Source organism: Anopheles funestus, chromosome 2RL (genome assembly GCF_943734845.2).
Source record: "Anopheles funestus chromosome 2RL, idAnoFuneDA-416_04, whole genome shotgun sequence".
Lineage (NCBI taxonomy): Eukaryota > Metazoa > Arthropoda > Insecta > Diptera > Culicidae > Anopheles > Anopheles funestus.
The window spans coordinates 29,062,885-29,080,199 of NC_064598.1; the positions used below are offsets into that span (position 1 = coordinate 29,062,885).

The 17,315-nt window shown below is 43.4% G+C and overlaps 1 protein-coding gene across 5 annotated transcripts in view; it reads right to left on the minus strand.

Moving 5' to 3' along the window:
- LOC125761474 (ABC transporter G family member 23) overlaps window positions 1-17,315 on the minus strand; it is a 40,387-nt gene that overhangs the window by 21,391 nt on the left and 1,681 nt on the right. For 3 of the 5 annotated variants that reach the window (XM_049422619.1, XM_049422621.1, XM_049422620.1), the window contains exon 2: window positions 16,971-17,250. In XM_049422619.1, the coding sequence (XP_049278576.1) occupies window positions 16,971-17,146 (176 nt within the window). In that variant the 5' untranslated portion in view covers window positions 17,147-17,250. Of the gene's footprint in view, window positions 1-533; window positions 656-16,970; window positions 17,251-17,315 lie in introns of those variants that run through there. The other 2 variants (XM_049422623.1, XM_049422625.1) reach the window with 2 other exon arrangements.

The following is a 17,315-nucleotide window of genomic DNA, read 5'->3' on the forward strand; positions in this document are numbered from 1 at the left end:
GCTTAGAGGTGGGGGGGTTTGAAAGAGGTTCTTCTTTTCATTTCCCGTTCCGATACGCTTTTAACACCATCTTCTTCCTGCACCATACCGGGTTGTTCACTTTTCATTATCCACACACATAGGCACACACGCGCGCACACTTATAAAAAACCACCCCCCAACCCCAACCAAATAGTGGCTTGCACCCCTCCGGGACAGTGTGATGGAAATGGATCGGTGGCGGTACATAGTTGCACTCATTTGCACAGTGTTTTTTTTGGGTTGCACGACTTTGGAGTTGGTAGCAAGAAAAACAGCAAAGGCAAGCAAGTTTTCCTTCAAACATTTTAACATTTGTTACTCTGGCACTAGCGCAGCACTTCTATGTGTTTTTTTTTGTTATCATCTACAGGAGAGGATTCTTTTCCTGGCCATCAGCATCGAAAAAAACCACCCCAAAACGGGCTGAAGATTGTCTTCAGTTTTGTCACATAATTATTTCACAACTTCACAAAAAGACGGCACTAAGAAGGCACAAGATTATTGGCTAATACCTGTTTCACTCTTGCACTCTTGATTTTTTTTTGCAACAAAACCGCAACTCAACACGTAACGCGAAACACAACCACGAGCACGAACGGTCAACAGTGAACTGACTCTGGGGCCGCGAAACCATCATCCGCGGCCCGTCAACCGACCGTGTTCGGGTTTTCGGGACGGGTAATTACCCCCTCCCCGTTGCCCTCGGCGCTCCGTTCGCCCCGAACGTGTGGTGTGGTGTGGGACGAACAAGCTGCTTCTTGTTTGCTGTCTCTCGCTCTTACCACTCATACCAAGATCGGGCCACGATCATCAACAGTACCGTGCGTGCATGCTGAACGGACGATCATGCGTGAGGGTTGCCTTCGGGCAAGTGAAAAAGACGCATTTTCCGCCACAACTGGTATGGCGCAAGAGGCTTGCACTGGAGACTTCATTTTGGTTTGTTTCCTTCAGCGCAGGTTCGGCTTTTTGGGGGATGGTGAGTGTGAGTAATTTGAGAGTGTTCGGATACTCAAAACGAAACTACTGACAGTTGGCTGTGAGTATACTACGAATGGAGACAGATGATGCAGGGTGCTGTCTTTGGCATCCAAAAACCTAACAGAACAAAGAGTAACCGAATCGAACGAAAAATAAATTTTACAAGCGACATTTTTGCAATCTTATTAAGCAATCGGTTGTATAATGTGTGTCGATCAACATGCTAAAATCAGAACAAATTTGAACAACAATCATTACGATACATTTATCATCATTTGCTGGACATTTTTACGCCATTAGGAATGTTGCCTCTTTTGCTATTTAAAATGCTTCTAAAACACTATGCTTATCGTGACAGTTTGGTTTATTAAACCAGTCCCAATCGGATCGTTTAACGCATGAATACAGTTTCCAGCACGTCGTTTAATTACGATTCCGTCCATCAAAGTGCATGATAATGTAAGGTGACCAACAGGGCTTTAATACACACCTTTGCATTAGGGTTAAATTTTGCCTTTGCCGATTCACGTGTCCCCCGGGGGGGTAAAACCGGTCGACCCGATTCCGTGTCCGTACTCCATCGACAAATCAATCAAATCTCGCGTTGTAACTAGGTGTGCATTACTGCAGCGACTTCTTCGAAACTACGCCAAACCAAACCCAACAAGTCAGGGGCGTACGGATGGTCACATACCACTTAATTGCCCCACCCTCGCGCCCCCGCCCGCCGTCAGAACCTGATGAAACGTGCCCAATAGATTGAAGGTTTACGAGTGGCCACACTTTGTGCCGAGTGAACCGGTTTCGTAGACAGATTCATTCACGAGCACCTCAACCCCAACTCGGGCCGGAGGTTGACCGGTGTGGGACACACTTTTGTTACCAGTGCTGCACGTCCAGAGCAACCGGAAGTAGCAGTGATCTTGATAACAGTGCTCGATGCGATCGGTGCCCTATTATCCGATTAAATGATCTAATCGATTCTCGAATCGGGTGAGTGCAACTATGCAACACGGCGACATTGGATATGAGATGTAAAATTTTGCCCACAGAAAAGGGACGACGTGTCTGGAGGTTAGCGGAGATATCACGGTGTTGTCTGAAAGGGTCACCAAGCTACTCGAAAAATGCATCACCGACACGAGCTTCCGCTCGAATAAATTTATCCATAAAACATACAATTCCGATGACGGTGATGAGAAGCACACGTGAACGGCAAACCTTGATGCTTTGATCTTCGCCTGTTTGCAGTAGTTGTTGACCCAATCTTCCTATCTGTTCTCAGGTGGCGTCAGGAAGGTATTCAACTTGACAAAAAATTCCAGAGTTAAGTCATTCGGAAAACTAAGAACTGAACGAAAGCGTATACAGAGGGAAAAACCGGGCCCCACGCGGACATTAGCCGTATCCTTCACACGTTCACCGAGTACACTCATCGATTTGATGGATAAGTAATCTAAATAATAGAGTACTGGCGACAGTCTCTAGTAACCGTGTGCCAAACTATCGACCCTACACACTTCCCGATTGCGGAACTCCGACACCCGTGCTACAACCTCCTCCACAGGCGAACGAATGACGAACGGCATGCATGTTTTTTGTATGTGTGTGGTGGCGCACTTCAATCACGAGAACGCTTGACGCAGAAGGTTCACCAGGTTGTAGGCAAGGTGTAGTACTCAATGCTCCAAGTTCAGCACTAAGCATCAATCCCATCCATCGTCCGAAAGGTGTTAAGTGTAGCGCAAACAGCACAGTACTGTTTGTGGGCAACTGTAGTACGGTTGACGTAGTGTAATGAAAGGTTTTTCATGCTTCTTCCACGCCACGGCAAGACACGGTGCCACCAGCTACGATCGGGATTTAATGGGAGTCTGGGAATCACCACCGGTTCCGGCATAGAGATGGCACTTAAGTCGCGGCAATAGGCAAAGCTATCCGGTAGATCTGTCCCGAGGCGGAATCGCGACGTTGGAATGCAGTCATTGCAAGTAATGTCGTCTAATGGAATGACTTAACTAGGTGGCCACTCAACAATGTATACCAGGGAAGATAGATAGCGAAAAAGTTGTTAAAATTACTCTCGATCGTTATTTATCATTCCTTTTAATGAGACGAAGAAATATGGTTTGAATACTCCCATGAACTGATCTCCGTTTGATGCCTACAACTAAGACAACTTTTACTGCAGCTTATCAGGTTGATTTCTTACAGGATTTCTTAGGTTGAAGTTTACATTTTTAAATAATGATACTCCACTACATGAATCTTCTCTCGAACTTATTTAATTCAAATTACCTAACATCACCCATCAAGTGAAGGTCACTGTCAACATGTAACTACTACCACCCCACCAAAAAAACTACACGAAATGTATTGTCGGGAACTCTAATCACTTCACGTCATGATCATTATGGTGATGATGTTACGTCCCATATCAAAATACCAAAGCCAACAAACAACTTCCATTCCCTTATATATCAGACTTCGGGTGTCCAAAAAATCGGAACCATGGTCACGATGGGCTGGTAAATTGGCGCTACGTTCACGCACACATTTCACCAAGCCATCCATCTTGTTTTGTGGATGCCGTTGGGGTTGTGTCCCTGTCCGGACGATACGATGTACGCAGGTACGTGTCCGGAATAAGTGGACATCGTAGACAATGGGTGGACCGAATTACCCGGACGCCCAGATATCCCTCCACAGTGGTAGGTTTGCTAGTGAAGCCAAGTAACATTGAACTATTTCTCGAGCGATGCTTTAACAGCATAGGAAGACGTGTGCGTTATGCGAAATGCGTCCTACGCTTCTTGTGCGTCAGATGTCCGTTTTTTACCCTCCCTTTCGTAAGTCACCCTCATAGCTCAGGGTCGAAGGTGGACACGGTTTTTGGGGAGGTTTATGTTTTGCTGTTTTTTTTTGGCTTTGTTTTGCTTTGCATATACGCATATTCGTCTTCCAACATTACCTTGTACGGGTAGAAATCTTTCTCCCGCCCGTTCATGGTCATGAACTTGATCCCTTCGGCAAAAGGGTCACACTAACCTACGCAATTGTTTTGATGCATTTAGACGGCTCGGAAACTAAGCAACGATGCGTATGTTTACACACGGTTGTGATTGTTTCATACGATGGCGGCAAGTCCTTGACGTTAGCGTGTCAACCTGTGTGATCGCTTAGTGCGTCGGTTTACGTTGGGGGGCGCAACAGTGGACCATTACTAAAGGACAAAAAGGCAATCCGTGGGCATCGTTTGCATAGTTAACGACGACTCGTTGCTGGATGTCAACGAGCGATGTGTCATTTTTTGTTTTTTTTGTTTTGCTCTCTATCTCTCTTGTACTGAACCACATGGATTATCGCCATTAGTTGACACAGAATGGCGAAAGTTGGTATGACATTTCTGCGTTCGCATTGATCCATTTGGGGATCGTAAAACCTAAGAGCAACAAGGACACTGTCGCTGTCTGGTGATCGTGTGCCAAGTGTGCATTTGCGTATCATTTCGAGGGCACATTAAGACGGTGACGATGGAAAGGATCTTTTATTAGATGGTTTGATGTGTAACCTTTGTGTACAATCGCACGTGCAAAGGCCTTCAAAAGGGGGTAGGTAGAGCGGTTCTGTTTTATCACGCTTCTAATGACCCATGTTACAATCCGTCTTAATCCGGCTTAATGTTTGATGTTCCGTTTATACGATACCTGTTTCGTATGGTTTTCTCCACTATACGTATTAAACTTTGCTTGTGTTTGTGACTTTTTTTTTGCTGCTACTACGATGTTCAATTATTTGCTACGCTTTAACTACCAGCAAACGATGACGAACTCGCACGGGTGCGATGTATCATTGGTTGTACTTTGGACCATTTCGATCTTGCCGTACTTTGTCGAACCAGCTGAACGGGCCACCACGGGTAACAACACTACCACGCTAACGAATGACGAAAATTGTTGCACTACGGTAAAAACTTCCAACCGGGCTTTCCAACCATCACGCTCAAAAGCAAACGAACCAGCTCGGGTCGATCGAGGGGCTCTAGAATGGACCAGCGCGACATGTACGTCATTGGATCGAGAGGCATGATTTGCATTAATTGAAGCCTTCCGTTTGCTGGAGGGCACTTAGTGCGCTTAGCGCAAGAGAAAGGATAGATGATTGTTTTTTTTTTACACTTTACGCCAAGTTAAAGCTAGACAAATTGCTACAGAAAAACGCACCAAGATGGTTTTATTTATTTTTTCTTCTTCTCCGCTTGTCAGGGACTCGAGTTCCCAAACGTTCGATCTACAGTGCAAATGAGGGGGTTTTTCTTCTACACGGTGGAATTTTCATTGAATCAAAGCCACCGAAGGCCTTTGAATAATCAATTTTCTCATTGGAAAGGAAAATTACGTCGCTCGATTGCGTTTGATTGCATCGATGGAAGATTTTCGCAGGTTGAAATGTTTCGTATACTGGTCACCAGCAAAATCGGTGGCCAGGTCAAAACCGTGTTCATTATTCCCGTCCACAAGTGCAGTGGTTACGTTTTTTTCCGCGGGGGGAAGACACTGCAAACTGAAGATGATGTTGAAAAAAAAAAACGGTATGAAACAACAGGTGATGACGGAGTGTGACGAATTGTAGCGGATCGTGATGGGATCGTGTGACGCTGGTGGCACCATGGGAATGTTAGAATCATTTTGGTCATAATTTTGATATTTTTAAGAACATATTTTTTCTTTTATAAAGTACTGCAATATTTAAACTTTTTCAATTTTTTTTTAATTTTTCAAAATTTTGTCCATTTTCTACGAATAAGTGCTCAACCCACTGTGCAGCGACATCATGTTTTTTGGCGATTTGGGTTGGTTGGATGAAGCATAGTAACTTCATGGCGACAGCTGAATGAAGTAGGATGGAATCGCCGGTGGAAAAAGGTTATTGAAAATTCGGTTTTAATTGCTTTGGGGTTTTTTTTCACTCTCCCCCCGGGGGGCCGTACAGGAGTAGAAGGGGAGTCGATTTTTTGGGCTTCTTTTTTTGGGGAGTACAATGAGGAACACTGTTCAGCAAATGGAATCGGTTTCACCGTGCTGGGAGCAAATCCGTCTACCCAGACGGGCAACGGCAAACATCAACAATAATCGTGCCGATACCGATGTACGACCACAACAAATGAATGAACGCACAAAAGATTGTCCCGGAGAGGAGGGATTGGGTCTGTACCCAGGGGGATGAGTGGCGGGTTACGTAATGTCAAGGCCTTCGGTATGACGAGTAGCATTCGCTCGGGATGCCGTTCAAGCCATTTCTTTCGAGGACCGATCGCGTTTGCCTGATGACTGCCTTTATAGATAGTTGAGATACTCCAATGCCACACACACACACACACGGACACACTGGAGTGCAAAGAAAGAGCGTCGTGATCGTGTTGTTTTGGTGTATCCAATTCGAACAGTGCCATAAAACTGCCAGGCCCTACCGTTGATTGGTGGTTTGGTTTCCTATTGTTCCAACCCTGGCTGACAGCTGCCGGACGATCGATGGTTCATCATCCGTGGCCAAATGATGACGTGTTGCCTGGTGGATGATGATTGGATCCCGATGACAAATGGCCTTCGGATGGCTTTGTTCGGTCGGTCCGGGCCCAGGACACTTAAGCTTGACCTTCTTGTTTGATTGCTTCGGTTGCCGCCCAACGCCCTCCTATCGTGTGTGTACTATCGTTGCGGTTCATGCTAAATGAATGACTCAAGCGCGTATCGGATTCTCATTATGTGTTGCTGTTGCTGCTGCGTTTACGATTGCCTACCGTCACCTGGGTAGTTTATTCCGTTTTAGACGATATGACAAATGGAATCCCTTTGGCAATATGCACGGTAATAACCATAGCGAGTAAAGGACAAGGTATCTCATTGAGCTGCAATATGAATGTTATTATTGCGTATGATTTCTTACACATGCTTCCCGTTTGGGAAAATTGCATTCAATAATAATTCTTAAAGAAATACTTATTACAAAAAAATAAATAAATAAATGAAACAAACCCTTATAGCGATGTGAGATTTGGAATGTTTCACTTTGTTGAGAAGTGCAATAACACATTCCTTCTTAGGGGTGAATCATTTTTTTTCCAATAAAACTCAATAGACACTTTCATTGCCTTACATTTGGTACGATGGTGTAAAGCCTCGTTGAACAATCAGACCAGCGGCTTAAAGTGCCCCTGAAGTGAAGGTAGTTTTGTTGGGTGGAAAATGTATTGGAAAATGTCCCAAATTCGAGGTCTACATTTCACAGCCAGTTCGCACTATCTAAGTGTATATACATTTTCCGTAAGGGGTTACCATCGTCAGTGCCCGAAATCAGGAGGGGGCGGTGGGCCGATTCGTCGGGTGTTTGGTAACGTTTGGTAACGTTATAAGCCGGGTGTGGGAGTAGCAACGTTCAGCACACGCGCCATCGAATCGCCGAAAATGACCCAAGGCGGTCCACGCCACGCAAAACCTCCAACAAAACCAAATCACGCACATTACGAAACCCAAATCACAACCGGCTTCGGTTGAGTGTTTTGTGCACAAGAGAATAACCCAAATGGAGTGTATTGAATTCCTTTCGGAAATCGCTTCGGGGTGATCCTCGAGTGACTACATATTTTTCAAACTTTAAAATTTTTGTACTTTTGTAAAGATTAAATACCATTAATAAATATCTCCGACAAGAATTGAATATTTGATGACGATTCGCATACATTTCTCAGTAGCATAAGGGATGGCTAAGACTTACATACCGACCGTGGTAAGGAAAAACACAAACCATGCTGACCGATTGCCATTGGGCTTTCGCTTTCGTGTCACTTTGCGTTGCGCATTTTCTCCACATGGCTCCAGTGCATTCTCCCTTCACGCTCCGGTGCGGGCAAGATGATGATTCGATGATTGCGACGGGGCAAGAATTGCAACAGACCCAACTGTCCACTAGTGGAGACGCACGTAATCGCAGCCTAGTCGCGCGCGTGAACGGACCGCGTGCCATACCAGCTCGTAAACCTTCGTACACCTTCTATTTACACCAGCTTTCGATGAAGATAGGCAGAAGAAAAATCACTTCTCATAATCGATAGAAGCTGCGGCTAAGGGTTGCGGCAGTCCGACGCAGCATCGTTTCAAAACGCCGCAGAAGAAAAAAGATCGTTCCCAACGTACGCCTTTCGCCAGTGTTCCAGGAGTCCAGAAGCTTGTGTAGCCTTTCGAGAAAGGTTTATATAGTCCCTACCCGCGCTTGCTGATCAGCTGCATTTGTTGCTTTCAACGTGGGGCCTTATGCAATCTTCTATCAGACACGTCTCGCACGCCGAACGATGCAGTGTGGTTTCGTTTAAACTCAACTTCTCCCGAGCTGCTAATTCCAGCAAGCTTTTTGGGGAGAAATAATAAGTTTCCTTCCAAACAGAAATAAGGGAGTAATAATTTTCAAAGTAAATAATTTCTTCCCTACAACAACGAACAAACACACTGTTTGTTTGTGAGAGGGCTGATAACTGACCCTTTGCGAGTTGTGCGACCCTTCTCCCTTTTGCTGTGTAGGGCAAACAATGGTCGATGGCCCGGTTAACATCCCGCTAAGTAACGGCAGGTAAGCCATTTACGGCTGGTAAGTGTTAGCGTCCTCGACCTAATTTCATTTCCAGCTCTCCTGCCTTATGAGTGATGGTAGGGAAACGTCGGAAAAGGAGGTTGTGATGTAATATTCATAATATGGCTAGTTCATCGAACGAATGGTTCACTAGCGTTTCGATTGTATCAACGAACTTGTATGCCGATAGTATGGTTTTTGGCTCTATTCCCATGGTCCATGCTATTAAATGTCCCTTCGATTAGCGACAGAGCAAAATTTGATATCAGTAGAAGATAAGTGTTGTCGTCCTAAATTAATGTTCTACCATACTGTGTGTGTATGAGATATTAAGTGTATTGGATGAGGAGTAGATGACTTTTTTATAGATCAGATGAGTCATACGATAACACAGCTCGGTTGGAATGTGTTTTTTTTTTCAAAATAAAATATGCATGACCGTAAGCATGAAGCGTGAAATGTCTAGGAATGTAAGTGTATGATGTTAATCAATCTTATTATTCTGCTTTGTTTCAAAACATTTCTTACTCTTTATGACTGAGTCATTGCAATGTAGCTTTATAAAAATTTTCCTACACCTTTATACTAGAAGATTCTTTACTGTTTTTATTTATTTTTATTGAAAAAGCGTTAACTAATTAAAACATTTATTTTTTGTATTTTTTGAAAGTACAGTGGAACGCCGATTATCCGTGCTCATCGGGACTTAGTCCTAGCAGGATAAGCGAATATCACGGATAATAGGCACATCTGTTTTTATTAATAAATATTAATGTTTAGTGTGTAATGGGTAGACTTTTTTTTCTAAAGCATGATGTTCATTTTCTTATTAACACTTTGCAATGTAAATCTGTTCCTTTTTCCGAATTTGAGTAAGTTTTATAATTTCCTATTAAGGTTTTTATTTCTTGCCATCATCGGTTTTGCATTTAATATGTCAATTCGCCTTCGGAACTGTCATTTCCGAGCTGCACGGATAAAGGGACAGCCGGATAAAAGGTACCCGGGTAATCGGCGCTCCAATGTAGCTTTCGTTAAGCATAGAATTATTTTTCAATTTTCAACTTAAAAAAAGTAATAGAAGAAAAATTATCAAACGATACTAAACAATAATAAAAACCTTTCATTTAGTTCCCTTTCAAAAAGTGCTTCCAAAAACTGTTAAAGAAATAAATGCTCTTAATATGAAATGACATTACTCGTTCTCTGAATGCAATCTAATGAAACACCCGTTTTTTACACCTCATTAACATCCTGTGACACTTTTCCATTAGCACATTCTAGTCGTTCAATTTGAGTGTGTCGACCGTCAAAAAAATGTTTACTGCTTTTGGGTACTTCAAGAAACTACTCAAAAGACAATGTTTACTAGTATGATACATTAAAGAAATAATATAGTGGGGAAGAAAAAAAAACCCCCTCATGACCAGCTTCCCTTAATGTAGTTTAAATATCCTGAAGCGGGCGGAAGTAGACGGGGCAAGGTTAATTAGTGATGGATTCGCACAACATCATCATCATGACTCAGCGCTCAGTGGCTCACGTTTAAAGCGTGGAAAGGAAATCTTAAGTGACGCAAAACAGTGTACTTCTAGTGGGTTTTTGTTTTTGTTCTTTTCCACAAACAGATTCTATTATTAAGTAGATCGGATTAGTAAAGGTCAGTGATCTGATTCACCGCTTCATGTACTGAGGATGCGGGAAGATTTTTTTGTGTTTGATCTAATATCATGCTCCAATATGGAGATAATGAAAGAAAATCGAAATAACATTTTCCCTCCCTTAAATACACCTGCAAGTTAATCAAGATTAAGCAGATAACTAATGATGCTGTTCACCAATTAATTGATCGCATGTAATAACAAAAGTTAATTCGTTAATTAGTATCGCTGACCGACGGTAAAAGGTGAAACATTTAAACAAAACTGACCTAAATACAAGCGGGCATTGCACATCGCAGCAAAAGAATGTCCAACAGCAGAGAGATGGTTGCTCTGGATGTGACATAAGCGGGACCAACGGACCGAACGGGGGCAAATGCAACTTTTACCGGGTGTGTGTGTTGTGGGCCATCGTGCTGTTTGTGTGCGTAGTTTCTTCGTAAACGCACACACACACACACACCACTGGTCCGTGAAAAGCTGGCCCAGTGTGATAGCCGGTGGTGCGTAATCAACACCTTGACAAATCCGATACACCTCCGTGCTTAAGTAGCCAAAACCCACTCCACGCGTCGGCCGCCCGGTGCGTTAAATAATCTAATTTCGTCAGGCTTAAAATGAACCACTGGCCAACTGCGTTCCAAACAGTACGCTTAGCCGAGCGCGACTTCACACCCGTAGCGTCCCTGTTGTGTACTCAGAAGTTCGTACGGCCATTGCAAAATTGTCTACTATTCGTGTACTATTCGTGTACTATGTAAGTGCCGAGGTGAATTTGACATATCGGCTTCACCAATACAAATGATGCAAATGAGTAAATAATATTACGGGAGGACTTTTCCACCACATCTCCACAGTGACACATAGATCTTCCCGATTTTCAAGCGAAAGGTGCGTCCGTTGTGCGTATCTTCTTAAAAGGCTCTACCTCCGACGTGTTTTTTCGGTTACGCTTGAGCAAAAAAAAAAAAACACGACACAACCCACACGAGAGAAAGTGAGACGGCGGTGCTATTTACGGAAAGCGAGAAGCGAAATAGAGAAATGTGTGTCATTAATAATAGCTTCGGCACGAAAAGTAAGCCATTGGCCGAAGCGGAGTAGTTCACTAGTGTTGCTGACCGCGGCACTCATCTCCTCCCGCCGGCCAAAGGGAACGGCTGATCGTCCCATGAATAAAAACCCATTGACCAGCGTGTCTTTTATGGTGGTCGATGGCGTGACGTTCGTTTATTTATTTATCCTTACGACGCGCGGTTGGTAGAAAGGTAGTGTCGCCCGTCCGTCGCATTGACGAAAACGAAAGTGTCGGCAGGAGGAATAACGCGTGGTACCAAAACTCACCGAAAAACCACATCAACCACCATGGACGGAAACAAGCGCACACAAACCGGAGTAACCTGATCGTTGGTTTGGTGGTTTGATGTCGAACCCAGCGTTGACCTGGAGACCTGGGAATTATGTAAACGTCACACATACTGTAATGGTGAGTTCGAGCCACTATCACTTCACGTTTCAGCCCCCGGGAGGGGGGCAACAACAACAAAAACAAAAACATGAAAGAGGAAAATCATACGGAATGCCCATCGTCTTAAACCAGCAGCTGATGAAAATAATATGAAACACGCAGCCAATCGGTTGACCGACAAACCGACAGACCGACTGATCTCAATTTGATGATTTCGAGTCGTCTCCTATGCGTCTCAGGAAACTGTTACCTTTCAGTTTCGGACATATTGGGCTCGGTTCCCTTTTACTCGATGTATTTTTAATGTGTTTTTGATCTTTTTTGTTTCTTTTGTGATGAACCGATTGGATACATCGACTGAACGGATTGTGTGTGTGTTTCGGTGCAGTAATTGTTGTCATCTGTCCACGCGTTAGGTTGCTTTGCCGTGGCCGTCCAAACAAACAAAACCTTCTTTAGGCGCTCGTGCGTAATGCAGTCAGCATCACAGAAAACCATTCAAAGTTCATGTAACACAACCGGTTACATGCGTCTGTACGGTCCTTACTTGCGTGGCGTTAGCGTATCGTGTGCGACGTCAGAAGATCGAGTATCTGTTTAGGTGACGGTGACGGTTTGACTAAACCCCTTCGGACAAAGGACTAGAATTTGTAGTCTTGGCAGGTAAAGACTTAACGAAACAGACCACACTCTCGCGTCCAATCAACTTTCGTCCTTTCGTCCACCGCAGATGAAGCGGGTTGGTTTTTGTCGTATTATATCACCGAAATCGGTACACAACCGACAGCGACAAACTTCAAGACGGACAAAAATCGACGCAGACTGCAAAAAGGAGAACCACACTCGGTGCGGTGTACCGAACGAGCGCCCGCCAACCGCCATTGCCCTGTGTGTGTGTGAGAAAGGGAACGAAAGAGGATGGGATCAATCTGACGACGGTGGCAAATCGGCATAACTATTACGCAACGCGGTTATCTGGGTGGTATGGTTTTTTTTTATTTTCGCAACACCATCTGGGTGACGATCGGGTTCGATCGTTCGTTAGAGAATCGGTGGCAGTACATAAGGCAGGCTAATGCTAAAATGGCTTAGTTTAGTTATTGAAAATATTGTCAAGAATGCGTATGCTCTTGTGTGAATATGCTCCAACAGATGCTAATTTTAGTTACATCTACTAGCTGTACCTATGTCCCAGGTTGTAATCTCATCTCTTTTGGTTACCAAAATAGCCATCAAAATTAATTAAATCTGAGTGTGTACCACAAAGAAAAACCTAACAGAAAAAAACCTAATGAACTCTTCTCTGTCTAGCAGAGTTCATAAATAATGACGTCCAAGGTGTCGATGTGGTGCGAATACACGTTTCGCATAAGCGAATTCCAAATTCGATGCGTCTAGCCATTAAACTTCTACAAGCACAGCCACTGACGTCAAATAATCAAGTATGCTCGTCCAGCAGTGCCGAAACAATCGAATTCTTGAGCTTTCCGCGTTACAATGACTCATTACTTCATTACCCTTAAACGATCATCAAGAGGAAGGCAGATTTCAATGTTGATGATTGGTTCCTAGAGTTTTAGTTCCCTTTATGAACAGCTGACTCCGTTACAACGAAATCCAGTTACCAGAGGTTGTATTAATTTTTCTGTAAAAAAAAATTCTCGTCAAAAATTAGGAAAACAACTTGATGAATTATTTTTCCTGAAAAAAATTCTTCAGCAGCAAATGAAAGCTTTCGAACAAAGCTATGGCCGAGCTTTCGAGCTACAAATAGAAATCGAGCAGCTATATACATACACATTTACACTCACACTGTGATCAGTTACAAATACCATCAAGCTCAATACGTTCGTTGAGTGCAATCTCGCACGCAAGCTTCGATCGCGAACGTACAACAGCGCTGTATCCGTCGCATGCAATACACAATACAAAAGACTGCTACGCTGAGCGCTGGTACAAGCGACGAACCCGGATGAGGAAAGAAGAATCATCGTTTTGTTTGAAAAAAAATGGCAAAAATGTGTAGTACAACAATTCCAATAGAATATATGTAATGGTTTGTGATTCAGTTATAAACGCTGTTGTACATATCATCTAATTTAAATTATTTTTTTTACAAACAAAATTAATTAAAAAAAAAGTTATATCTTCTGAAATGATTTCAAGATTCATAATTATAATTTAAATCGTGAATTACGTCGTATTTTTAGGCATTGCTACTTAATTTAATAATTATTCTAATAGATTCTATGTTACTACTTCCGCACTAACTTAAATAGGTTATGTTAACGTGCATTCCATTGAAGATTGTTGAAGTTAGAAGAAGATGGAAACTTACTGAAATACCGTTGCGCGGTCAGCAAATTATGAGCAAGAAAAACCGGATCTGTAGATTGGTCTGAGTAGTAGATTTTTATGGATGGAATTTGCATAAATGGGTACCATCGGAATGTATCTCCATCGACTAAAGCACGACACGAATGAAGTAGCGGACCTTCCTTCTAGTTCGAACATTCGAATGCAGAACATTTTTTTTGTTTTTACAAATCTTCTTAAAACCCGCAACAGTGGGTTGCATTCGATATAATTTTGTTCTTTTTTTGACAAATGCTCGCAAGGATCGTTATAAATAATCCATCATGTTTGTGAGGTACCTGTTTTGTGCTAGGAGCCTGTCTTGGTTGCACTGTCAGTAACAGCTTCCGCACACAAAATGAAGGGGGGAGTTCGGTGGTGATCCGTCCCTAAAGCACTTTTCAGCGTGCGTAGGGGGTAGAGCCAGACGAGAGACAACTCTGCGCCCAATGACAACTACTTCAGCAGGTCGATAACAGCGGGCAGGGAGATCGAGTTTTCGATGGTCAACTTGAACTTGAACGGCGAGCGGTTTGCGGAACGACGCCACACGTGTGCGTCTTGCTGGCCGCTTTGTAATAATGCTTACGCATACATACACATCTCTTGGTAACTTCCATGTAGTCAAGATCATGCGTCATGGTTGTGGTAAAGTTACAACAACATCTTGCAAGATGCGGCTTCAACAATCCGGAAACGAAAAATACTTTTGTCAAACTCTGTATTTCGATTAATCGATCATGATTTTGATACTGAAGCATTATCAAACATTTTCATTAACCCCGTAAAGGCATGACATTGAAAAGGTTAAAATCATCTTCATCGTACTTAAGAATAGAACTGGGTTTTTTTATTGTGATTTTGTTTGTGTCCGCTTTAATTATAGTTTACCGGTGGCAGGTTTATGGGGAAGATGGCCCATGTGCTTTACTCGAACATGATTCTCATAGTAATTACAACAAGAGAACGAGATGGCAAATCACGTCACCCTATTTGGGAATATCCTGCTAAATGGCAAAAAAACTCAACAACAAAAAACCTGCATTATTTGATCGTTTCTCTTTGCTCCCTTCATTTCTCATAATTCTCCTACCAAGCATAACTAGTTTTGGAGGCACATCTACATAATTACATAATCGGACTACCCTCCACAAGTTCATGAAATTTATTCTCAAACAGTGAATCCGGTTAGTGCCATTTAGTGCGACGATCGCTGTTAAGTGTCAAAACCAAAAAAAAACTTCTTGCCGATATCGGTCGATGTTAAAGTACGGACGGAAAACCAGTTTCATTCAGGAGGATGTCTTTTTCGGGGGAAAATCTAAACCTTCGACTAGGCGACAAAAATCATCGGCTTGCGGACTCCTAGACACAGTGTGGATCGTTAATCGCTTGAAAGAAAACAACCACCTGCTACAGCCACATTACCAATTCGAAGGCTAGGCTTAGATACGCGATCGAGCCTACACCGGACGGATCCGTGGCGAGGTCATAGCGCTCCGAATGTCAAGGGAGTTGTGTCGGGCAAACGCTAATGATCATCACATGCCTTCTCGTCTCCTGAACGAATGAGTGAAGCAATTATTGGTTTAGAAAAGAGAAAAAAACAAAACAACGTCGAAGATAATATTAAGACGGCAAGGCTAGGGCATTAAGGTGTCGAGCGGTCACCCGGTGTTCAATGATTATGAAACACACAATCAAACGATTCTAATTGCTGGGACGATATCGTGCTACTGATGTTATATGAATGGGTTTTTTTTTACTGGATCTTGTTATCTTCATTAGTTTTCTATTTTTTTGTTTACGTCTGATTGACATAGAGTTCTATTTTGTAGAAATAGTTTTAAGATTATTGTAACAAAAATCACCGGAAAAAGAAACAACCCTCAATATACGTGTAACATTGCACCGCAAAACTAAACTGCTGCACTCTGGAACTCGCTTGAAACGTGACACAGCTTAGGTTTTAGTGAAAGTGGCGTAGAGTAGAAAGCTGTATTAGCGCGAGAGTGTACATATTCCGTGTGCATTATTATTGATGGACGTAAACTGTCTGCAGCGCCTACAGCCAAATACCGGCTGTGGCGATCTTCAAATCCAAGACGCGCTACAATCGTCTCAAGGAATGTGTTCGCGGACGTAATCCGTGGGAGACACACCTTTGGCAAAAGTCAATATTTTACTTTGTTCCTTGTGTTTGTTCTCTTCCTTCCCAAAAAAAATCACAACCCCTTTTTACCGAACACAATCGCAACCGTGATCGCAAAATGGGACGGTATTGACGTAAGCTTGGACAGAAACGTAAGTATTTCCAATGTTGTATGAACAAATCTTCCCCCCGGGGGGACTCTTCTTAATGTCAAGAACAGAACAGCGTTTTGTCTTGGCGTTGTACATTTGTGCAACGTTATCTTTTCTTAGCAACAACTTCAAACCGCCCCATCGTTACAAATTGGATACGTTGCATGCTTTCCTCCTCACCCGGGGCGAATGCAGTCGTGATTGATATTGCGCTCATTAATAGTAGCTTTTGCCATAGATCTCCATGACCCCCATGGGGTCACGGACGGTGCAGGGCGGAGCAAAAAAAAATGCCATCCCACATTCACTCCGCTCATTAGATGACGCGTGTAAGATCGCAGCGGACCTCTCGGATGACCCCATTTACATCCTGGAAACTTCCCTCCTTCAAGCCCGATCTGGGCGACGGAATGAATGCGAATCATTCAGCACACACACAGCCACTAATCGCCCTTGCCCTTCGGAGACAATGACTTGTAACAAATTGTGCGTTAGCTTTCCGCGGCGACCGGTACGTTAGCTTTATGCAGGTGAAAACGATCTAGGCGGGTACTTACGTTACTGCCGGTGAGTCCGCGGTCCAGCTAAACATACGCTGAATGCGCCTTTTGTCCAGATCGGGCCGAATGACACTTAAACCATCTTCGGTCGGTTGCGGTTGCGTTCCGGGCGGTTGTGTTGGAGCTGTTGCCGCAGGTTGCTGATTAGCACCGACGATGGTCGTGTTGGTCATCCTGGCGTTTTTTTTTTGCCGCGGCTCTTGGAGACAGCCGAACTTATCCAAACACTCTACACTTTTTTTTCGGGAAACTAACACTCGCACACACTTGTACTATCCTGTGAAATAGTGGAAAATTGTGGTCCTGCCTTTAATTTGCGCACTTTTACCGCAAATCTTCCGA